A 25486-nucleotide genomic window follows, 5' to 3' on the forward strand; every position below is an offset into this window, starting at 1 on the left:
CAAACACCAGTCAGTTCCACAGGCTTTTATATTGACCATCCTATAAAGTAGTACTGAAAGCCTGACCAGTAAGAATATTTATGAGGGGATTGCCCAGTAGCTGTCCAGTAGAGGTTCTGAACAACTACAACAAAAAATTAAATGTAGCAACACTAAAATGTAGAACTCCATCTCATTAGATACACAATAATCTCAACCCAACTTTCCTAGCTTTATTTGCTTACACAAAAATGCATACTTACAGAATGCCTGTTTTCCATAGAATCTGCAAAATAAAATTCAATGTGTAAATAATTAAGTAGCACATTGAGGAGCGATCAGTTTCAGCAAACAGCCTGCTATGTTTAATGTAAATTTGTTTGTTCATCTTACAATGATGTAAAACTGTTACCTTCAATTAAGCTTCAAATTCAGTGAAGAGAAGTTGTATCAAGAGATCTAACATTCAAAGCAGAGGGTATGCACTGGGCTCTGGATTAATCTTAATAGTGTTTTTTTTCTATAAATGTGGAGTAATCTCTTTATGCTTCTAAGTATTTTTAAAATAGCAAGTAACAGCATCAGTCCTCCTATAGGCAGAACACATTCAAAGTTTGAGAATTACTCTGAAATAAATATAAGTATATCACAAAAAATACTACTACTGTAAACAGACCTTAAGAAACTCCCTTGGCAGCCAGCACAAGGAACAAGGAAACTGAATAAGGTGAAATTAACTTTGCAGATAACAATGCTTAAGTGTCTTTCTCTCGCCTTTGTGTTTGCAACCATGTACATTTATGTGCAGGTAAGCTCATATGGTTTCTACCATCGGCATTTTTATTACATGCCTGTGATTCATCTTCACTGAAAGCAACATCATGAACACAGTATGCAATCAGGGTGCAATTTCTGGAATGCAGAGAAACAAAGATTACCTGAATGTTGCTTTCACCGTACAGTACGAGTTTTCTTCAAGATAATTCTACCCACAATGTTTAGGCTAACAAAAGGCTAAAAACTCAGGCAACTACAGCGCATTATATCAGTTCATAAACTTAATTTCAATATGAAATTGATGCCTATATGTTTAGCCAGTTTGAAAAGAAAGAAAATAAAAAGTTACATAGGAAACACACAAAGTTTTTTGTGTTCTGCAAGCAGCCAGAAGGGAACAAAAATGCTACTGACCTACTGCTACATCAAAGCTTGACCTTAAGTGGACAGAACTATATGTAAGGTTTATGAAGTGAAGTATTAATGAGCTGCAGTTTAGCCCTCTGTGACAATGTATTGTGCTTCCAGGAAGGAGGAAATGAGAAATTCTGTATAAATTCCAAACTTCAAACAACGGGATGTTTACTACTCCAAAGCTACTAGGTCACAATGACAGATAACCTCACCTTCTTGTAATCTGTCACCCAGATTCAACATGCTGTGGTTTTCTAGCTAAGGACCATATCTCTACCAGGAAGATGTCACACTACGTGTCCTTTAAAAGTGCTGCTAGAAGGCCATATGATTTCTAAAAGGTACCAGTCAGGTAAACCAGCATACATCCTCAATGTTTAGGTTTTCTTTATTTAAAAAAATCGTTACCAGCAAACAGCACAATGATGTGGTGCTTATGCTGATTCTTTGCTACATCAATCTTTTCACAACCTTATTTTTTCATTTCTGTTAGAAATATGAAGTTAATTTTACTTGAAGCAAACTGATTTTACTGTGATGAAAGAGAACAGATTTTTTTCAAACGATACCTGACTTTCCCTTACTAACAATAACAGGGAAATAGAGATAAGCTGGATTCTAGTCATACACAGAAAATCTGGTCAAGTTTCTTTAGCAGGGCAAATAAGGAGTTGCATATTTTGTTAAGAGAAACAGAGACAAATGACCTGAAGAGCCAGTGCTGCTGACTTCTAAAAGATTTCCAAGTATAGGTGCTTTTATGGATTTCTGATGGATTTAAATTCTTGCTGTTGCTTTTAGTTGATGGGGCTTAAAATTCAAATAACATATTTTTACAGAAGAATACATTACTGGCAGTAATTTAAGGCAGTGTCATCCTCATCTAGTCTGACCTTTCTTATTGCTAGATACTGTGGAGAAGAGAACATAGGCTGAGCAGTTGTAATTTACAATCCATCTCAAGCCCATCTCCAACACTGGTGAAAACTAAGATGCTGGAATACCAGCAGAAGCAGCTGAACTACAGGCACATATTATATTCTGCCAAGTCTTTCACTGGAGTAGTAGCTTCTAACAGGGAATCTTGGCAGCCAGTTTTGGGAATAGACCTTGCACAGGGGCTTGCATGCAATTGTGCTTTGTATTTCAGGTTCAACCAAGGTTAGAAGTTCCCTGCACATTTGTGTCTTAGTGAAACCACCTGGCTTTGCCTAACTTTTGGCTGAAGCCAGAGTCAGCATTTGGCTCTGGAATCAATGTCTCAGATTGAAGCTTTGGTCTAGCATGTCTTAGAACCTAAAGATACACTGAGTTTTTATTTTGGAGAAGAGAGATTATTTGCATGATCTCAGACTGCATGGAACTGAGCATGTGCTCATAAAACCTGACTTTTGAATAATGTCATGAATCTCCTGACCTTGTAAGTTTTCTCTATGCTGGAAAAGGCTTTCAGTGGGAACTTTTAGCTAAGTATAGAGATATTAAGCCCTCGGCTCAGTAGCAGGAAAGTATTGCAGCAGATTTCCTGATTGCTGGGACTGATTTTTAATAGTTTGTTCCAAAGCACTGGATGCAATGGAGATTTCTCATGCCTCTTTCCACTGGGATATATTTATTTTTCCATAGTACATTGTTGGTTGCAATAGGGTTTTTAGAATTTCCTGTCTCGTCACTGCAGCTGCCTCCAAGTAACCAGTTCGCTTTTCCAGACTTAGCAGCATGAAGGCTAGCACTGCATTTTGTTCACTAGATTTCCATTTTCCTGATGAGAAGTTAGGAAGAGAGGAGAGCAGTTATCTTGCAATAAGCCACTATGAGTTCAACTCAGTGCACATCAAGATCAGTGCAAAGACTATCACTGGCTTCTGTGAGCTTTGGATCTAATGCACAGCAAAGGCTGAGTTCACCAAAGGAGCAAGGATTTACTCATACAGTGCATTCCCCAGGGAGTGCCCTGGAAAACATAAGGAGATCTGTGAAACACAGTTGGCTCATCTTCTCAGAAACGTGATCAAAACTGTGCTACCCCAAGAACTAGGACCAGTGCTGAGAGAAGAGGTGGAGCTGCGAGAAAGAACCAGTATGGAGTTGCCTGGACTTCCTGCCCATGCAGCCTCATGGGAGGATGAAAGGTGCGATGAAAGTAAATCATGCTTCTAAAGAGCCTCCACCCTCCCAGCCAAACTTAGCGTCTGACACATCCTGACCCCTCCCTCAGAACAGCACCAGCTGCCAGCCTGGCCTGCTGGGACTCAGGCACAGGCAAAGTAGGCAGCAGGGCCACATTTTATCACTCTTGGCAGTCTGATGATTGAGACAATTGTCTGTTTTGCTTAAGTCTCAGACTGCCGCTGTTCTGAACAAAAGAAAATAGCTGTGGGACTTGGCTGGAAATTCCCCAGACTCCCAATATACTTTGACCTTTTCATAGGGCAGCCAGAGAAAGCAGTATTTTAAGGAAATTAGCTTATTTTGATAGATGTGAAGGACTCTTAGGCAAAGGTGCTATTGACCTGATACTAATTGTGAGCATTCCTCACAGTTTGGACTTAAGGACTGATTTAAAGCTGAGGCATTTCGTATTTAAAATACTAAATTTGTAGCCTATTGCTCTAGGAAAAAAAATAATTAAGAAATCCAATAGCTGGACGAACTTCCTGAACACCCTGTCTTCTGCACTATTATTTGACTTTCAGTCAAAAAAGGTGGTTATTGACATGGCATCTGCCTTACAGGGAACAGCAGTGAGCGCAGTCAGAAAAATGAAGAGGAAAAGTAATTTGGCTCAGACACAAATAATTGCATCAGACATAACAACTACTGATACCTCTTCAGCTTCTTCTGTAATGGACACAATTTCTGAAATGCACAGGCAACTCCTTTAAAAGACGAATCTGCTTATGAAGCACTTGATTCATTTTAATTTAACAAACTGAAACCACAAAAGTGATTTACAAGCAAATATTGGAAAAAAAAAAAGTTTTTAGGTCTTGCATGTTATATCTATCAAACTGGGTAGCCAACACCAATTCCCCAATTCATATAATTTTCCCAGAGGTCACATTTGTCTGAACCTTTAACTTCCTGAAGGAGATTGTACTCTCAGGCATTTGCTCAAAAATCTCAAAGAATAATCAAACATAGTGAAGATCACAAAGGTAAACCCCCTTCTGCAAGCACTAGTAATGTTCAATATCTTTTAGAATTGACCGTTAATATACTTCCACAAATATATTCATGTACTTATTAAGATTTATTTCTTAAGGATCCTCCACTGCATTCATACTTTTCTACCTTGCAGTCAAATTTGATCAAAAGTCAAAGCAAACTTTACATTTAAATAGACTGGAGCAAAGCTATCCAAAGCAACTGCATAGCTATGTGATGCACTGCTTATCTATTTGATACACTTTTCCTGTGTATCAGTCAGGAAAAACAGATGTGATTAAAACAATAAACGGTTACTATGTTTCCAAGAATAACCAAAACTGTAGAATGTTATGCATAAAAGAGCAGGTGGACTGCAAGATTAAGGGCTGTTTGCATATCATTTGGCTAATTTAGACCAGTCTTTCAATCATATCTCATTTTATTGCAGTTCCCACATTACAGAAAGTAAAGTTTAATAAGTGCTTTGAATTACAGCTCCACCATACCATCCTTTGAGGTTACACTGCAACTCACAGAACATCCTTCTAATATCTAACACTCCATTTTGTCAAAAATAGGAATAGTGAGAGGCATAATACTCAGCTTCACACCTCAGCAGAAGGCAAGCAAGGGGTTACGCAGTCAGCTTCTGTAGCTTGTTACAGGTCTAATCTACGCTCACTGGAAAACTTTTCAGAATATTAGTGGCTTTTGGGCTTAAGCCTGAAATGAATTGTTTTTTCCTTATGATGCTGCCAGGCAATTCTGCATGAAGAGCCTAAGGCTGTTCTTCGATGTTTTTACTTTTAACTGCAAGGCTGTGAAAAATTAGTACAATGTATAGGTTCAGCACCAAGGCAGAAGTTCAGGATTCTGAAATTCTGTTCCCAATGTTGTCACTGTCTGAACGCATTACCTTAAAACAAATGACCTAATTTCTGTGTTTATTCAGCTGTAAAATGAAGATACAACTGACTTGGAAGTCCTCACAAGATAAAATTCAGTTATGTTTTTGTAAAGTACTTGGAGACCCTCACATGAAAAGTTCCTTAGAAAGGGAATATTGTGTTGGAGGGAGTGGGACATGCCTTATAAAACAGAAAATAATAGCAAATTAAAGCACAAAGATCAAAAATTAAACATAGTATACAACAAAACCACTTGATAACATGGATGGGGAGAAAAAGTGAAGAGATTACAGCCTAAACCTAGACTTTCTAATACAAAGAGAGTAAAGGAAATCCTTTCTCATTTAGTCTTTGACAAACTATTAAGAAACCAACTGTGTCTGAACTCATTGCTACCAGAGCATTTATAGATGGTAACTACTGGTAACTGCTAATGCCCACATACAACATAATGCCCAAAGTCTTTTTTACAGGAGGTAACACATGTAGGGCAGAGTGGCTGGCATATCTCAGACGATTTTGATGGTGCTTAAAACAAGTGAGTAACAACCCATGCTACTAAAGTGATCTTATTGCTTTAGAGGTTTTTAGAGTTTACTGTTGTAGACTTCACAGATATTTGCTGGGGTTATGCCCAAACACAGTGTAATATTTTATAATGCAGAGCAAACATGGTTGAACACTTCTTCAACAAGTTGAAGAGTCCAACAAGTTGAACACTTCAACCAGGACGAAGCGTTCATTTGCAGTTTGAGATGGGTTTGAATCACAGCATAGCCTCCTAGTTCCTAATGGGGCACGTTCACCTCCAGATTCACATCCTGACACAAGGCCAAACTACTTAGCTTATGCAACACTGATGAAGTAGATGTTACAAATGAAGTAGATGTTACAAATATTAATCTCACTGCATTGAATATCATTGGTTTATGAGAAAATATGAGGGTGTTATACAGTTTATCAACACCTATGATTTGTTAGCTGCTATTTGGAATGTTCTAATGTGACCTGGATTGCTTTTTAAGGCATTTATCTTCTATTCAGTCACAAATTTAACTCTAATATCTATACAAATGCTTCCTTTGTGTGTTTATTTTTTCACTAGCTTACTTACCATTATTAGCTTTTCTGATTTCACTATAAACTGTTTCAGTCCCCTTCTGTACAGGAGCTGGAAAATGTATTGGCACAGAATCAATTTCTTTTCTTTTTTGTGTTTGCCTTATGAAAAGCTCCTTAAACAAACAGAACACACTGTTTTACTTTCAGAGGAAATAGTTACATAAGCAGCAATCAGCCTGTGGAGCCTGTAAGAAAAAACAGCTATACCCCCTCCCCCAAACCCAGTCCATATGGTTCTGAGAGGGAGATGTCTCACCTGCTACATACAAAATGATGACCAATATAACCTTCCATTTAAAAAAATAACATTCTAATAATGTTCTTGACTTTGTTATTACTTTATTTTTACAAAAACATCTAACACTAGAGAAGAGTTTCTCAGGATCACTTAAAAGAGCTTCTTCAATTTGTTTTATGTTTTTAGGGATCCCAGACCTGACGAGATCTATAATTTGGAAGACTAAGTATGCCTGATTTTGGCAACTAACCTGATTACATCTTATAGTCACAAAACCAATCTATTTTGCTTTTCTTTGAGAAATATCTCAGAAGAATATCCACAGATTTCACACTGCACATCTTCTATTTAGGTGCTAACTAGGAAGTGTCTCCTCTCAGTTCCTCACTACATCAGGACTCTTCCATTGCTGTGCTGAGATCAGGTGGACATAGCAGGAGTAAAGGCTGAAAAGGCTTGTGCAAAGACAGAAAGTAATAAGAAAATGCAGAAAGAAAAGATTTATGCCTCTAAGGACACAACTGGGAACACAAATGCAGTGTTAGTCTTAGCCATCCATTTTTCACACCCGCGGGGTTGCAAGCTCTGTAAACTTCTGTTTCTCTATGAGGTAGAAAGCAAAAAGCTTCTTTTTTTTTTTTTTTCACTCCTTATTTGACATCTGTGAAAACCTACCCACAGAGTTTTGATACCACATTTTATAACTATAGACAGTTACCACAGTAGGGAAGGGCAAAGCCTTGGCCAAAGGCCTGAAAAGCTAAAGAACTCAGTTTCTCTATAGCTAGTGTAAACGCAGCTCTGGCAAGTAAAAGATTTGAGCAATTTCCTTGCTTTCTTGCATAGTTTAGATTAGTATTAAAGCAAACTGCTCCAGAAAATTGTATGCTTAAAATTATTTTCTTCTGTTGGTATAAAAGGCCATCCTGCCTGCATGAGCTTAGGAGCTTGCTGTCTGAGGATCACAAAGCATTTTAGAAACATTCATTAATTTCATTTGAACTGAGTGATTTGGAAAATCTCAGAATTCTATCAATATCTCCTCTAATTTCTGAGTATCTTCACTGAAGTTAGACTCTTTGTTTTGTTTTGTTTTTTAGATCTTCACTAAGTTAGATTTTTCTGTGTGAAGTAAAAAATAAAAATAAAACAAAGATGGTTGTATCCTGTCTGCTAGAAAATGGAAAGAGAATTCACGTTTCTGGATACAAAGTCCTGCATATTAGTTATAAAAACTCTTGAAGAATTCAGGCATATTGATCTGCAGCCAGACTAAAAGTAAGGACTGTTACTATACTGCATTGCTGTGAAGAACCTCAGTGGTTCTGGCACCACATTCTAATTTTCTAAAGCTAATTTAATTTTTGTTAATTCTGTTAAGTGTCCATTAAAAGTTGGGACCTAATACAACAGAATCAAGATGGAAAACTACTATTAATTTCAACAGTAGGAGCTACATTTCACAAAGCACCTAATCACAGCATTCACACTGCAGTTTTAGCATGAATGTTCTTTGCAAAATAGTCTGAAGATCATGAAATGCTTATCCTATACGTATGGACTATTGCTTAAATGCTCAATACAAATTTCCAGTGAAGCAAGACGTATTCTTTTAAGAATTTTAATGAAAGGTAGCTTGTTTCATTTGGAACACAATTTTTAACAGACTACAATCCCAAATATACTCCTGTTGACTCTGGGAAGATTTGGTGGGAGGCATTTCCTTAGCTTTTTGTTTTGAAAATTTATTACATTGAATTGTGAATTAATGACAGTGCCCATGTTACTTTCTTTGCTAATCTTCCAAAAGTTGTCTCAGCGCTTGGAGAAATTACTTTCATGATTTGACATTTTGTTCCCACTGACTTTTATAATGTTGCCACCATGCAGATGACTAACCAGCTACAGAAGTAAAAGCAGCAGCATGTTATTATCCATGATTAGCAGTTTCTCCCTTCTCACTGTATGGATATTTTTTGATCTTATTTTAGTGCTGACATTTGGTTTAGCTCATATTAATAATAAAAGGTCTAAATCATTTGCCATCTTTCTATACAACTAAGCTTTAGAAAAGGTAAGTATTATATTTTTGTGAGGCATATAACCTCCATAAATATTCAATTTAATCATTCTTGAGAATGACTGCCTCTTTAAATATCAAATTAACAATCAACTACAACTACCCCAAATAAAAGTTGGCTTGTGAAGCTCCAGCTCTACCTCATATTTGAGGTAGCCTCTTCACCCCTACTTAGAAAGTAGGTATCAAGTTATTCGCATGTAGACTTTCAAAACAAAGCAGCAAAACTTTGTACTTAACAAGCTTACCACCATGCATAACATCATAATGAACCCTGTTCTTTTTTGCTTACCATAGAACCACAGCACATACCAAGTTTTTGATGCACTAGCCTATTTACTGTAACACTGTGTTAAAAATCATTTTATAATGGCCAGCTACTGCAGACGTGGCTGAAGAAAACAGGGTGAAACTACAACTGCTTTAAAATGTATTAGTCCTTTACCGGCTAAGACAAAGAGTACATCCTTATACAACTACATGAACTTGTTCTGAGGTGGCATTCAGTTATTCCTGATTTCAGAAAGCTACCCAAAGACAGCTTACATATTGCACTCTTCTTTCACACGATACACAAAATCTGATTCTCCTACTCTTCAGATTAGTATCACCATTGACAACAGTGGCAGGAGGAACAAATAGACAGATAAAATAAATTGAAGCTAGTCCTGAGTGATCAAAGAAATCAGGGGTTCTCAAAAGGCAGAAGGAACCAGACTGTACATGCAGTCTGCTGGATGAGACTTGCATGCCCAGAGAAGAGACAAGTGTGCTATACTTTGTCTTCATTCATAAAATAGGTGATATCAGAACAGAATTGGGATTTGGGGCTAGATGATCGTTTGGAAGGTCTGTTCCCTAACAAGGACTGATCATAGCCCACAGAGAGATATAAGTATTTCAATTTGAAACAAAACTCATGCAATAACACCAACATGATAAAAGCACTAGTGGCAGTCTTATGGCTGTTAGTTTTGTGGGTGTGCTTGATTACTACAAGGGTATATGATGAAACAGATTTTTGCTTCTCCTTTCCCAAAAAATAGTCTCATACTCTCCTCATTGCTAAAGGCAATGCAGAACTGAAAGAATTAAACTTGCAGCTTGGTTTCATATAACGCCTTTCATTTAAACAGCAACCTCATGATGCTCTGAAAGATTAATGCATTAAATGTTTGCAGTGCAGTTGCCATTTATGTGACCAAAGCATGCATTCACTTGTGTACTGGGTGCAACACAAGAAATTGATTAGGGAGCTATAACATCCCAATGTATTTGAAGCGTGGTTCAGCCTTACAGAATAAATTAACATTCTGTATGTCATACATAGGTCTGTAACACGAGTCAGCATTTAGTTAGAATAGTCTGATCTAATTTATACACTCTCTTTTAAACAGTATTTTGCAATTTAACTGGATTCAGCTATGATGGAAGTCTACATAGCACAGACACTTATTACTCAGTCTGGTATACTGGAATCTCAGAAATGAGACGAAAAGCCTATTTTTAGAGATGCTGGTCTTGCATTTAATAGGATTTTTCATTTAAATTGCAATACGTTAGTATATCTTTACCATTCTACATTGTACAATGCACACTCAGAAAACATTTGGAACAATTAAGTATTAGCCCTATTCTGAGAAAGAGTGCAGCTGTGATATCTAAGTGCAAAACTTAGCAGAGGTGAATAAATAGCATGCTTAGAATACGGGGAAAACTCTGTGATGAATGATACCAGCATGTCAGAAAAGAGCAAAAGAACAGAAGGACTGGCTTTAGCAAGAGAGCTTTGATGCCAAGCATGAAGAGTGAGCACTTTGGCCAAAGATCTGTATTACTAGCTAAACAAGCATGCCTTTGGTCTCTGAAATAAGTGATTGTTCTTTCCTACAAGGGAAAAGCAAATTTGTCCATTCCTTCATCACTTTGCTTCTGATTAAGTTAAAACAAAGAAGCTAGGGTATAGCATAAATGTCTCTGGTGGGTTTTATTCACTCTTAGGTACTTGAAACTTTTTCTAAGTGTCTGAAAGATTTAACAGCTTTCAGCACAAGAGTATAATGATATCACAGTTCTCCAGCTGACACAGAGCGATTCAAGTGTGCGTTTGATGAATAAATTTTAACGGGTTTCTCCGACAAGGTTGCAGAGACACATAGCTTAGACTCATGGTATGATTTCTGGTTATTGTTGCCATGGAGCTACTGCGAGACATGTGGGCCAAAATTATCTGGGTATCAATATTCTAATTTTTCTGTCTGATGTCTCACACAACCCAGGATGTTCTCCATCCCTCTCCAGACTAAAAGACTAAGTACACTCTTCTCTCTCCCTTCTCTATCACAAGTGTATTACAGCTTTCATCCTTCAGCCAGTTCCTTTATAAACAAAAGCGATTCTTCTGATTTCTGTTCTCTCTGTTAACCTACCCTGTGGCTAACCTCAAACGGCTGTCAGTAAGTTTGGACTCTCTAACATGAGCATTCACAGCAGGCTGCTTTCTGCTCAGAGACACAGATCTAACTGGGACCCCTGCTCTGCAGAGACCTCACATGAATGGGATGGGCAAGTGAACAAGAGGATCCCTGGGGAAGAAGGATTGCAATGAACAAGAGCATGGTTGCCACAGCATCATCTACGTTAAGGAACACTATTGGCATGAAACCGTCATGCATGCAAAGCACAACCTGCTCTTATATTCATAGATGCCAATGTCAAATCAGAGTCAGGGAGCAGTAACATGCGTGGAATTAATCCCAAATCATAACCATAGATGCCACACAGTATATTACCTCTGTGAGGATCAAGCGTTGATACTTCAACTTCAGTGTACTCCACCTCAGCACTCTCAAGGTCAGGTCCTGCCCAAAAATATCAAGAAAATGTTTCTTTGTAGCACTGCATGTTTCACTTGAACAGTGGGCCTGATCCTACCGCCACTGAAATTAATGGACATGTCCTCATCGACTTTGATAGGTGCAGGATCAGGCCCTATTTACAGCAGACATGAGTTATCAGAGGTGTAAGGCCTACCTATTCCTAAGGTCCGCCCCTACCCGAGAAGCAGCAGTACAACACAAACCAAAATTCTGAAACTGTGTGATGTGAGAATTGTGCCTAATTCTTACTTTCTATTAAACACCTTCAAAAGTGTCACAACACAAATGGAGTAGGAGATTATCTGGGATTCTCCCCTATTCCTGCTGCAGCTACAGGTTCTCTCTCTTCTATGTTTCTCCCTGACATTACTTTTTCTTCCTTTTGCATGGCTGCTGGGGCAGGACACTTCCCACTGTCCACTTTGCTCATGTTTAAAAGCCTTCCCTAAGTCCTTCATGACTACTCTCATCACCTCTCATACTCTCAATTTCTGCTTTGCCACAAAGCAATTTCAGCACTTTTCCCTCGTGTTCTCCATAAAGAGTTGCCCTTCAAGTTCTCCTTAGAATTTTTACAATGACCACCCATCTACCTCCTCAAAATGCTCCTTTCCACAATGCCCACAAAAAGCTTGACAATGATTAGACAGATGATTTACTAAGACTACTGGCCGACCAGTAACTGGATGTAACAGAGACAAGAAACAGCTGTTATTTCCTGCTCTTTTCCTCGGGGTTTTCCTAGATGGATTTCTACTGGATTTCTGAAAAAGTTGGAAAGTCTATGGCAGACTGGAACCCTGCAGAAATGCTTGCAGGTTCTTTAGAACAAAAAGATCTGATGACTAGAACTGTAAAATTTTGGAGCAGCCTTTCAACAGCATTAGTTTTGGAGCAACATTGCAATAGCATTGGTGAGAGAAGGAAAAAAAAAAAAAGCCAAGAAAAAAAAAACAACTGTTTCAGAAGAAATATTAGTCAATAACAAAGTTTAAATACATACTTCCTACAATAGGAAAGATTCTTGAGGATCGATACAGCTTTATGTTCCTATGTTCCAGCTGTCTGTGTGTTTGTTTTACATGAGGGTGTCTCTATTTCTAATTTGACTTATTCGGGCCACAATGGGCTAAGTTCCATACACTGACCATAAGCTCTTTCCTCTTGCTTGCTGAAGTAAAAGCTATTGTCATACAAATACAGAATGGTTACTGTTATTTTTAGAATTATATAAAGAATAGGCTTCTGTATCTGGTACATAGATCTTCAATAACCTAGTTGGTTTTAACAAAGCTGCCCAATCTGTAGTGGATAAAGATTAAAACCATTTATTTCCTGCACACATGCAGGTTGCTACATCAGAGCTAACTTGATCTGAAACAGGTAGGATAAAAGAAAAAAAAGAAACAAAAGAAAAAAAAAGAATAATTGAGCTAGAGTTTCCAAAGGTTGGTTCCAAGTTTTTCTGTGAAATTATCCACATATTTAAGCAGTATTCTTTGAATAAATATTTTAAAAACACTGGTCATGAAGAATGCAATATGCTAGATGATAGTAGTTGATGACACCTTTTAATGATTATAGATATTATCCCATGTGGTGTGTCAAGGCATTTGGCAGGTCATGTTATTCTGATTCATAACAGATTATTTTTAGGTTTAATGCTTAAATATTTCAAGATCTGTAGAAAGGAATAAAAGACAGAGAAATAAAATAAGTCTGTAGAAAAAAAAAAAAAAACGCTTCTTAATATATGTCATATAGAATTTAAAATTCCTACTATTAGTTAGTTGTAAACTGTCCTCCATCTGAAGGCCTCAAATCCAGCAAAATTAATTACACTTCACAATGATGTTCAGAAATGGGTCCTGTCATTTCCATTCTGCACATGAGGAAAAAGATCTATATTTGTCAGTTTTCTCCACTATCAGAGAGGAGGAGGAAAGGACTGAACCTATCAAATCCTCACTGCTGCCACAAGAAAACATTACAGCCATCAAATGTAAAAAATAAAAAAAAAAAATAGAATCTATTAAGTTTGAAATTACCTTTATTTTCATCTGTTGATTTCATGTGATTTTCACCATCTTCAATGTAACCTGATCCTAAAATATTCAAGTAAAAGTTGAGCTGAGAAAATATTTATTAAAGACAATCAAATGAATGAGTTAAACAGCTGCAGTTCATATTGCCATTGTTTATTTACATAGGAGAAATTCTACTTTTAGATTCACATCTAAGAGACAGTCATGCAACACAGGTGAGTAGGACTTCTTAAATAATCAGGTTAAAAAAAAAAAAAACAAAAAAAAACAGGATAACTTTGCTCATAGCAGGTACTCTAAACAACACGTCCACCTATTTCATGAAGTACACTGAGATCCAGGAAAGAAAGTGACCAGTAAGGGCAAGTTAACATTGCTACATTGCTGCCAGACTGTGGGAGCACATGCCACAACTCAAATTTGCTCTCTGAACTCATTTTTTGCATCTGTCGGAAATCTGTCAAAATGAGGAAGTAATTCTCCTTTACCATCATTTTCCATCTGTAGTATTGGTAACTGATTGCCTGGTAGAAGTGCCTGAGCATATTTATAAACAAGCCTTTGTATAAGACATGCTCATAAAAAGCTATGCAAATTCAAAATGATAGAAAACACTTTGGAGGATGTTATTGTGATTATAGGATTACCAAAAAATTGGCCCCCGTCTAAACCACAACCATGCAAGTCCAAATCTTAGAATAAATATTTAATTTGGTCATTAGGTCAATTTACTACTAGTTTTACAGTAAAATATCCTACCAGAATAGTAGTCTCCATCATTGTGCTGTCTTGCCAGTTTTTCATTTGTTGAGTTTGTAGCCAAGGCAGATCTGAAGAGCAAACCAATAAAAGTTTATGTAATTATCCATACCAGCCAACAAAATCAACATGATGATATGCAAATGTCAGTCATTGTCTATGCTGACTACTACAATTTCTTAAGTATTGAAGCTAATGAAAATTTTGTTTCTGTCTTTATGATAAACATAAGCAAGCTTTAAATCAAATGTGGTCCTTCTTGCATTACTTTAAGACTTCAGTGTTTTTAATTTAATTTCTAAATGCATTCAAATGTAGGTCTGACATTCTTGTATTTCTCTTAGCTGTCCTTTTTCTATTTTTAGAGTATTTCCTCATCCTGTTGTTGTGTAAGCAGGTGGTGCATGAAGCACAACCATCTATTGTTTGCAGGTGTGTGCCATAATAAACTACATTCATATGGTGGAAGGCCCCAAACCTTTAAACAGAAATACTTCACCATTACCAGAAAGCAAGCTATCTTACCGAGACATCTCCATGGATGATTCTTTAGCTTGACAAAGAAGAATAAAAGCGTCTATTAATATACTGTACAAGTAAAATAATTTTAAAATAATAATAATTAAAAAAATAAAAAAAATAAAAACACAGCAATTATCTACCAAAATCAGAGTAAATTCTCTTAGATATTACAAAATCAATTACTTAGTGTTCTACATCCCATTTAAATGTCTCTTTTGCAGTGAAGCTAAGCTCTTTAACCTCAAATTTCAGCCTGGTCAATTTAAGCTGCCTAGGACATCCAGGTACTCGAAATTTTCCAAAATATTTTGCAATGTACTCCATATCACAGGATGTTCATTTAAACTAGATTTCCTTACTTTCCAAAAGACCAATATCTGAAATAATACCTTAATGATAAAAGACAAACACAAAAGTGAAATTATATTAGTGTGGGGAGAAAAAGAAATCTAATAATCTAAAATTTCCTTCATAAAGACTAGGGAAATATCTCAATTACCTCCAAGTTGGGACCCTGAATCAAATTGTTGTAGTTCTGTAACAGAACAAAAAGCAACTCAGGCTGCTTCTTCCTCTACATTTGAAGGGTCTGAATTCCAGACCTTGGATTGCATCAGAATAGTGCAATTCTGGCCTACCTCCAAAAACATGTGCTCCACTAGTGCCTTTCCAGCACCATTAGTTAGATGTTCTCCCTATTCTGCCTAAGATACCTGAGCAACTTCAACACACCTACAGCTTAATTTGACCCAACCATGCATTTTTAAGCAGACTTTTAGGTTTTTAAATACACATGTAGTCATTTCCCAAGGCTTCACCCCCACGGGCCTTTGTTCCTGAAGCAGATACAATGTTTTTACTGCAATACATTAATTACTAAAGAAATAGAAGAGAATCATTTCTTACCCTTTTTCTTCTTACATAAAAACCACCATACAGTGAGAGTTATTGCTCCTACGATAAGTATGAGGACAAATGCAGCAATGACTCCTTTCTGCCAAGACGCTAAGATGACTGGAAATACGGAAGACATGTTTAAGAGAGTATATACAATGACTGGTCATCATCACTAACTTCTGCATAAAGTGAGCTTTACTACAAATTAACCTTTCTACACAATGCTGAAAGTCTTTAAGGAGACTTGCATGCAAAGGTCGCTAGTGAGCCTTGCTCTTGTGACAGACATCTCAGTACAACAAAGGGTTGCTTTTAACTTAATATGACTCCTTTGGCTTTTGAGCATCTGTTAAGCTTTTGTATGTAGGAAAAATAACCTCTGTTTATAAATGTTTCTCTGTCTAACTTCTGCCAATGGTGGAACAAAACCAAGTAAGGCAGGTATACTTCATAACATCCCTTACATTTAGTAACTTTACATATAACATGACCTCACCTGCCATGATAGCAGAGTATGCAGCTTATTGTAAAAGTTAACTTACCATTGATGGTTATTGGATGGCTTTTCACATTCACCTTAGCTCGATTAGAAACCATGCAGTAATATGTCCCTGTATCCTGCCTGCTCATTGTTTCCTTGTGCCACACGATTCTGTCTGTGCTTTCGGTTTTTTCATATAAAAGAGTATCGTGATCAGATTTTTTAAAAATCTTGAAGTGGATTGGCCAAGATCCTTCTTTGACAGAGCAGAGAAAAGCAGTCCCACTGCCATCTTCCACATCCCCATATGGAATACTGCCCAAGCTGGCATTCCTGATTGGTACTACAAAGAAAGGCACAAATGAAACAGATCTCTCTGCTATTAAAAATGACTTTGATGATAAAATACTGTATTGTAGATATACTTGCTTTAATGACATTTTATTTGGCTAAACAGAGTGAATGCACAGTATTGTTCTGAAATATCTCTGCCAGATTGCATCCTCCAGTAAATATTTCTATACACTCAAAAATAAAGAGGGCATCATAAAGAAGCAAAGCAGACACAGAAGGAAACTATATCCATTTCCACAGAAGTCAGCCTCTTAAACTCCTTCAGATTCCCACCAGGCCCCAACCTAGAAATTATTTAGTTTTCAGAAATAATACACTCTGCAGTTTGATAGTACAAATAATTATAATTATTTACAGTTATATAATTATTATTTATAATTATTGTATATATATTATAAATAATTTATGTACCTATGCTTTCATAGTTATGTAGGGTTACACTGTTTTATACTAACTGCATTATATCTTTCTCGTAACAATAGTAAACATTGTCAGATGATGCATTAAAGGCATGAGCAAGTCCTAAATTCTAAACATTACAGGATATAGCAAACAAAAGAAAATAGTCTACATTTGAACAAGTTGTAAGAATATGCATAGTGAAAATACAGTTTTTAGGCTACTAATGAAGGAAATAACATATACAGAGCTATCTTACAAATACATGTGAATCAAAACTCATAACTGCATCAGGAAAAAAAATGTATATACAGTTAACACTTTCTATGGCACAATGCAAGTGGACTGTCACTAGCTTCCCAAAATGCTTTGGATTTGAAGCACCTGCTTTGCTAAAATTACTGAACAAAATTTTTCTGGAACTATTATTAATGTGTTTGGAGCAGGGTCATGGATAACACAACAGAAGTAAATGAGGAGTCATCAAGGCAACACTGGCACAGAAGCAAAACGAGGAAGCCAAATCTGATATGAAAAGACACTTGTCATGAAAGCTGCATTTATACGAGGAAACTGATTTAGTTGCAAAATGTGGGCTACTGCAACTGGCCTCATGACTGTGAGAGAATTGCTATATAAAACAAAATTTTTTTTTTCAGATCTGGTATAGCCAGAAAGGACAGAAAACAGAACTCAGGAGAGAAAACAGCCACATCAGGAGAGAATAGCTGCAGAAGATAGGTTCATCAGGCTCCAAAATGTGAGTTTCTATTCAGAATTTCCGAACAGTGTCATAGTATATACCAAAACACTGCTGTAATGACTGCAATACGCTAGTTCTAGCAAGGATGTGTAAGACACTATAGAAATAGACACTTATTAAAGGACTAAGATTATGCTTTGTATTTGTTTATTTGTTACTCGTTATTTCAAATTACCTTGACTTTACATTTTACTGGATAAAGTTTTTCACAGTTTTGTATTTCAGCTTCTCTCCAGTGTTAGCAAAGCATATCCTAGTGGAACTGATGAACTTGATGTGCACTCCTAGCTCTATAATCTAAGCAAAGGCAAATACTGTCATCTGAGACTTTTTTTAGAGGCCAAGAAAGCAAAGAGCATGTCCTTCAGCTGTGCAATAATCCAACTGACACAGAAGAAATGCAACAGTTCTGGATATATCTGTTCTAGTCATGTACAACTCAATGTCAAAACTCACATTTCTTCAGTAAACTCAGAGATAATCCACCTTTTAGCAAGTTTATATTTTTAAAATGAACACAATTTGGATTCAGGCTAGGACACAACACTGAAAACTCCTTTGAACCACTAGGATCTGAACTATTGTGTGAAAATTTACTACCATCTGCTCGGAGAGCACCAAACAAATCTACAGAAATACAGTATGATGGTTAAAATCCCACCAAAACAAGCCGCTCTTACCCACGTAAGAACCAACACGCACATATGTTTTAAGAGTTATCAGTATCAGATTCTTGTAGCTTACTATGAAACAGTTTTTTGCTTTCTGAAGTTGCTCTTCACATCTACCAATTGCACACTTGCAAATCACAGCTTTTTCACTAGCATGCTCCTTCTTGAAGTAGTGTTAAGATACCCATATAATAACTTCATTACCATTTGCAGGAGCTGCAAATAACTTCAATATCATTCATATAAATAACTTCAATATCATTACATATGCAATAAATCCAGACCTATGGAAATCAAATGTGGAAAAAATTTATCTGGTTCTGAATTTTTTAATCGTTATTTTACTGAAACAGCTTTTGTTGTTCAAATTTTTGAACACTGAAATCATTTATGCTTTGCCAGTAAGACTACTTCTACAACAGGATTTCAAGTCAGATGTCTTTTGCATTAAAATAAACTCAGCTGTAATTAACTCAGTTCTGACTACTATCAAGATTGTTACTTCATTGACAAATAGTCTGATACAGATCTCCAACTATTTTTACTCCATTTGAACAAGGATTTATAAACATTTTGAATGAAATAATGCTTTTATTATAATAAACTATAAAGCTTTTATAAAGCATCCATTTTGCTTAGTCTATAATATGCCACTTCAAGCAGTTTCAAGAATCAAAATATGGCATTAGACAAGAAGCATTGAACAGACTTACCTATTACTGTGATGTTGAGAATATTGCTAGTTTTCACGCCGCTAGAGTGATTATTTCTAGCTTCACATTTGTATCCTCTTTTGTCATTTTGTCTAATATTTTCATCCAAGAATGTAGCATATGTGTCATTAATTACCACTTTCTTAACTTCATTTCCTTTGTAGAATGTGAATGTTATTGGCGGTGTTCCCATCATTAAACGACAGATCAACTGTAGAGGTTTCCCCAGCACCACCTCCGGTAAACCACTGACAACAGAAAGAGTTGGCTTGGAGACCGGAGCTAAAATGGGAAGAAAAAAAGTGTTGCCAATTATATTACATAAGACTCAAAGATACAATATTATTTTATATAAAACATTCAAATATACACTATTTAGCTAGTTTCCACACCCAACCTATACGGGAAGCTCCTGCTCATCGACAGAATGGAAGCAAGAGGATGACTTGAACAAAGAAAAAACAGATAACAAAACATACATATATGATTTAGACTAAAACAGCATGCAAGCAGCATGCAAAGAAAACCAAGAAAAGGTCAGTAAAACAGCTGTGGATCATCCAAACTCGAGAGCTAGCTCTTACCCAAGGAGCAAATATATAGAGTAAAATAATCTGGAGGTAAAGTAACATCACATGTATTATCTGAGATGGATACTCTAGCATCTAATCAGGGACCTCTGTTTCTGCAGTGAGTTACAACCCAATTAATCCCCCTTTACAGACTTGAGAACTGACTGTGCTTGTTCCATGATGGGGAAGGAAACTAGGGTGTTTATAAACAGTGTGCTGGTCAGGGGGTTGTATAGATAGCAAAAAATTTGGCTTTTCTGGAGTACAGTCATCCAGATGACCTCTGTCTCTCATGGCTTTCTGCCTGGAGGGTCAGGGGAAGAGATTCAAGGTAGCTACTGACAGAGTTTCAGATCAAACTGGTGAGTTAAATGGTTGCAGATCATTCCCAGCTCCTGCAAATGGTAATGAACGAGAGCTTATTTGGCACCTAGCAGAACCAAGTGAACAGGACAGAAGGGAAGACATGCTATCTCCTTTCCTCTAGGGCCAAGCCTGTAACAGCCTCACTTGACTAAGATAACAATAGGTCAAATCCTCTACAACTAAAGCGTGTAAGCACATCTCACAGAAATTAATATTCCAAAAACTTATGAACACCCTTGTAGTTCATGAAGTAGAAGAGATGGATTTGTAAAAAGATGAGCCTATTTATAAGTTTATGGCTTTGATTTCTTTTTTTTTTTTTCCACTGGGTTCTAACCTTCTGTATCTACTCACCATAAACACTTATCCTTACAGGTTTGCTCTCCTTGACAATTCCTTTTACTTCAGCCTTACAGATATAGGATCCAGTATCATTCACATTAACTCTCATTGTTAGGTTTCTAGAATTTTTCAACAAGATGTCTCCATTTGAATTTCTCCGTAATATAGAGAAATTAGCTTTTCGAAAACCACTAATGCTGCAACTCAAAGTTAATTCTTTATTTTCATCAAGCTTGCTCAGAGAAGCAGACAATATTGGCTTGGGGAATAACTCTGTAAGATAAAAAGAGAAATCATTCGAATTGAGCATAAAAGAATGTGACTGCCTATCCCAAATTATACAGAATGAAGCATATAGAGAAAGATTACAATCAGGACAAAAACCCATCATGCTATTGTAATATAATAATATTTTCAGGGAAAACAGAAATGTAACAATTGCTTGGAATCCACATCCCATATGTGGAAAGTATTTTGAAGTATTATTTTAGTTGGAAAGTATTAGTGGCAGGAAAAAATCAGAAATCTAAATCTAAATAGCCTTTAAATTAGGGAAAATTTATACTTGGATCTGGACATTACCTTTGCAGATCTACCAAATTCGAATTTAAATATTTCTTCACTGAGTAAAATCTAAGGTGAACAGAGGTCTTACCTGCCACAACAACATTGAGTTTGGTGGTTTTAGATGCTCTCCCTTGCTCCACCTTACACAGGTATTCACCACTGTCCTCTAGAGTAGCAACTGCAGAATATTTCAAAAGTTTCTCATCTCGTACACTATTCAGTATTGTTTTGTTTTTCTGAAGTATGATTTCAATGTCACGCATTCGAGCTACTACAGTTGAGCATTCAAACTCTATTCTGTCTCCTTCTGTAATATTACTTGTGGACTTGATGATCAGAGAAGGCTTTATAAATGGTTCTGAAAGAGAATACATATAATATCAGAATCCAACTTTTTAATTATGGCAAGCAAAGAAATGTAAAATGAAAAGTTAAGCAACTTACCCTTGACAGTAACAAGTGTTCTGTTGCTGGGTTCTGAACTTTCAAGTTCAGAGTTTATATATTTCACAAATCTCCTACCAAAACAGTCAAAGTACAAAATATTATCCCCCTCTTCAACAGAAAATTCCACTGTAGAAAAATTCCTGTATGCCTCAAATACAAGTTTTTCTTTAGGAGTTGAATTTGTCTTTGTCTTCCGGAAAAGAAAATGTAAAGGAGGTACTTCTTCTGGCAGCTCACAACGTAATTTTACAACTTCACCCTCTAAAACTTCTCTTTTCTCAGCAGTCAGGATTGGTTTGGTCATTCCTTACAGCAGAAAACAAGGAAAGAAATAGTTTGATTTGGGGTGATGCAGTGATCTATCTCTGATGACTATGGTATCGATTTATGCTAATGGACAGATACAAATAATTTGCAAATACTGGATCTGTTTGTTTTGTTTGTTTTACTATTATTATTATTTATTATTGTAACTATATTATTGTAACTATTTAACACAGGACAAATGTTTTCCTAGTTGCTTTTCCAAGAGGCAAAACATCACTTTCAGTCAAGAATACATGACTAGAAAGAGTATAGACAGAGGTTGCCCCTGTTCTCAGAAAAGATGAAGGAACAAGACAGAAAGACAGATATAAAATTATCTACAAAAGTAGTCCACCACTGATACTAGCTTTGGCAACAGCTATTACAAGGTGGCAATCTTTGTTTCCAGCTTTTCCAGTAATTTAGTCTCCCCCACCAATGTATTTACAGTCTATGGGTGCAAGCTTTCATAAATAACGCTTTCTCTAGTCTCAGGGATAGAGCATGGGAAGGTGGCTCAGGAGGCATGAATTCCATTTTTGACTGTCACTGATCTGCCAGGTAAGCTTGGGACTGAGATTTCATTTCTGTGCCTTAACATGAGGACTTAGTACTCAACTCTTGTAAAGCACTGGGATGTCTAAGGACAAAAAACCTTTTGCAAGATACCCTATTTAGCACTGGCTATTGTCACTTACCCCGAGAGGTTTCTCTTTTTGTATCTTAGAAAACTGACATGTTTGAAAGAATACTCACCTGTTACCCAAACATGTAACGATTTACTAGATTTTGTCTTTCCATCTGCTTTCACAGTACATTCATATTCTCCTGTATCTGCAGATCTAGCGATAGGTACTTCATATCGTGCAACTTCTTCGTCTGATACAATCATATATACAAGCTTGCCATCCTTAAAAATTGTAATATTATGCTGTAGGTGGAAATTGGCACTTTTGCTAATATCAGCATGGCATATAATTGACATAGGATCTCCATTCTTCACTTTGGCAGATGGCTCAGCCCTGATTTCAACACTGTTGAAGGTAAAAACTTGATGGAGAAAATAAAAAGAGAGTTATATTATCTTCAAATTGTCTAACATAAAACTGTTACTGATTAAAATGTAGTAGCTTGAGATAAAATTAATTCATTGTATCCTAGTAGCAAGTGTTATCATTTTTGTGGTCAGATCTCACAGATGTTGACAGTAGTAGCAGCTTTACGTTTCTCTGCACCAGTATATTAGATGCCCCTACTGATTATCTCAACATGCAATGTTCATCTCCTCACTCTCTGCCTTGGGCAATTGAGAAAATCACTGATTTGGCCAAATCTGCTAAATTCCCTAGAAGAGCAGAGAACATTGGAGTAGATTTGCACCTATTTCTTGTTTTTCCTTATTTCTTGTAGTTTGTTGTCTCCAGATCCTTTTGTCTGGAGATCTGAGAGATTAACAAAAGTTTGTATATCTTTTTGTCTGAATAAACTGAAGAATGACAGCATAACCCAGTTTAGAGTTGTATTAAACCCCAAGTCACTTCATCCCTAAACATATAACAGAAATCTCTGAAGTTATTCCAGCATTTATTTATTTTTTTTAAATCTGAAAGTAAGATTAGGGTTATGTTAAATTTAATTTTAAACATGTAATTTGCAAATATGCAAATTTCATTTTAAACATGTAATGTACATACTTGGGATAATCTCAAATCTATACTTTAGGAAAACTGGAGCATAGCAAAAGATATTTGGGTTCAAGTTCTGCAAGCAAACTTGTACATGCCTAACTTTACACTGTGACATGTCCCACGATCATACACTCAAGAATCCTTAACAACCATATGGCTTTAAATAATCTAAATACAGAATCATATACAGAACTAATGTCTTTATTTAATTTATAATTTAAACTTTCCAGCCCTTGAAAAAATGTGTTGAATACAATATTCCTACTAAAAATGAACAAATAAAAAACAGCTAAGTAGTTTAACAAGCTAAGTTTATAATAGCATTAACACATACAGTGTTTCTGTGTTTATAACCACAGGAATGATAGATACTATGTAACAAAATTTTATAATTATCATAATATCAGTATAATAATTCTTTTATTCACGCAGCTCAATGAACAAGTACAGGGAAAACTTTTGAGTGCACTCATTTTCCCTTCCCATAGAAATTACAGATTTGGATATGCATACTTTTCCCCATGATTTTTATTAGAAATTAGGTACCTGAACAGTAAAAATTTTCTACTATGTCCAGTTATCAGATATTTACAATTTGCCAAGGAGATTTTGGGCCATAAAAATCAATACAGTACTTTTTGTACATGTGCAGACTACGTGACACAGAGGAGCAGGCATTTCTTGATAGATGGAGAAAAGCAAGGATGCAGAGTGTACATGCTCAGAGCCAACAAGATGCAAACATAAAAAGTAAAAGCATTTCTTTCAGGACACAAGTTCTATACTCTGCTCAGACATGTTCATGGAATATTTTGCAAGAAAAAGAGCAAAAGAGAGTGAACATAACTTTGTTTACTTTTAAAACTAATAGAAAATACAAGTAGTTGAATTTCCCCTCCCATCTTTTCTCATTTGTGGGAGCAAGCAAATTGGTCTAGGAAAAAAATCACCAAAACATTGATTAAAAATCTGAGCAGCACATATCTCTGCACATATCTCTTTTAAACACTTTACTAAGAAACACCACCAAGTATAATCTTTTTTTTTTTTTTTTTTATGGCCAAATTTTGTAGAGATTTAGTACAGCAAACCAGATAAACTCTGTTATGGATGCACACTAACTAAAGAGAAAGCAGTTAAATTACGTCTTTTAAATACGTATGTGAAAAAACAAAACAAAAACAAAACCACAAAAAAACTATCATTACCTACCTCTTTCCTGAGTGTAAACTCCTGAACCTGAAAAAAGTGAAAAGCAATGTTATTTTCAAAGTTTACAGATTGAGAGACAGCATTAAAAACACTAAAGAGTTATCAAAAAAACTAACAAACCAAACCAACCGACCAGCCAAACAACAAAACACAGAAGCACATGTACCCATCCAGATACTTAGTTATTAAACTTACACTGCAAGAAAATCACCAGAAGAGCAAGATGCATCTCGTTCCTGAAGAACAGACACTTAATTACAAAATAAAACAATATTCATCATCAGAGGTAATTTGCTACCAGGTCCTCAAATCAGTTTCTTTTTTTTTAAAAAAAAAAAAAAAATTGTTTTATGGAAACTAATAAAATTCTGCCATTAAAATTTGTACATTTTTGCAAATCTTCAACTGAAACTGGCCAGATCAAGTAATCGTTCCCATTACTGGAAACTGGAAATGGCAAACAATGAGAATCTATCTGCTGCTCCCAGGCAGATTACTGTTCAGGAAGTGACTGGACTTTTCCTGAGGGCGCCACCAAATGCATTTGCTTTGTTTAATTTCTTAAGGTGTATTAAAAAAACAAGAAGGTCCAGTGACATTTATCCTGCAGTTCCTGTCAATACGGGTATTTTTAAGTCACAATTAACCATTTACGAACACAAATTACATCCATTATTTGACCTCTGCAGATCCTTGAGCAAATATTTCTCTTCATCCTGGTATGGAAAACTCATTCAGAGAATACATATACATAATTATTCACTTTTCCCCTTTACCTCCATATCTAGGTCACTTGCCTTTGCTATGGCAAACCACAGCTTTACCATAGAGTTCA

General features: G+C 36.2%; 1 protein-coding gene across 4 annotated transcripts in view; it reads right to left on the reverse strand.

Moving 5' to 3' along the window:
• Positions 1-25189, reverse strand: part of PECAM1 (platelet and endothelial cell adhesion molecule 1) — a 31003-nt gene extending 5814 nt beyond the window's left edge. The window contains exons 1-15 of one of the 4 annotated variants that reach the window (XM_005012299.6): positions 24847-25189; positions 24652-24678; positions 22508-22801; positions 21443-21751; positions 21087-21356; positions 20444-20704; positions 19152-19433; positions 16313-16594; positions 15780-15887; positions 14877-14904; positions 14352-14422; positions 13596-13652; positions 11461-11529; positions 6343-6399; positions 243-265 (exon numbers count right to left, since the gene is read on the reverse strand). In XM_005012299.6, coding sequence (XP_005012356.1) covers positions 243-265; positions 6343-6399; positions 11461-11529; positions 13596-13652; positions 14352-14422; positions 14877-14904; positions 15780-15887; positions 16313-16594; positions 19152-19433; positions 20444-20704; positions 21087-21356; positions 21443-21751; positions 22508-22801; positions 24652-24678; positions 24847-24880 — 2172 coding nt within the window. In that variant the 5' untranslated portion in view covers positions 24881-25189. The remainder of the gene's footprint in view (positions 1-242; positions 266-6342; positions 6400-11460; positions 11530-13595; positions 13653-14351; positions 14423-14876; positions 14905-15779; positions 15888-16312; positions 16595-19151; positions 19434-20443; positions 20705-21086; positions 21357-21442; positions 21752-22507; positions 22802-24651; positions 24679-24846) is intronic. The other 3 variants (XM_005012300.6, XM_005012301.6, XM_005012302.6) reach the window with 3 other exon arrangements.
• Between the last annotated feature and the right edge of the window lie 297 nt (positions 25190-25486).

The sequence above is a fragment of the Anas platyrhynchos genome, chromosome 19 (assembly GCF_047663525.1).
Source record: "Anas platyrhynchos isolate ZD024472 breed Pekin duck chromosome 19, IASCAAS_PekinDuck_T2T, whole genome shotgun sequence".
Classification (NCBI taxonomy): Eukaryota; Metazoa; Chordata; class Aves; order Anseriformes; family Anatidae; genus Anas; species Anas platyrhynchos.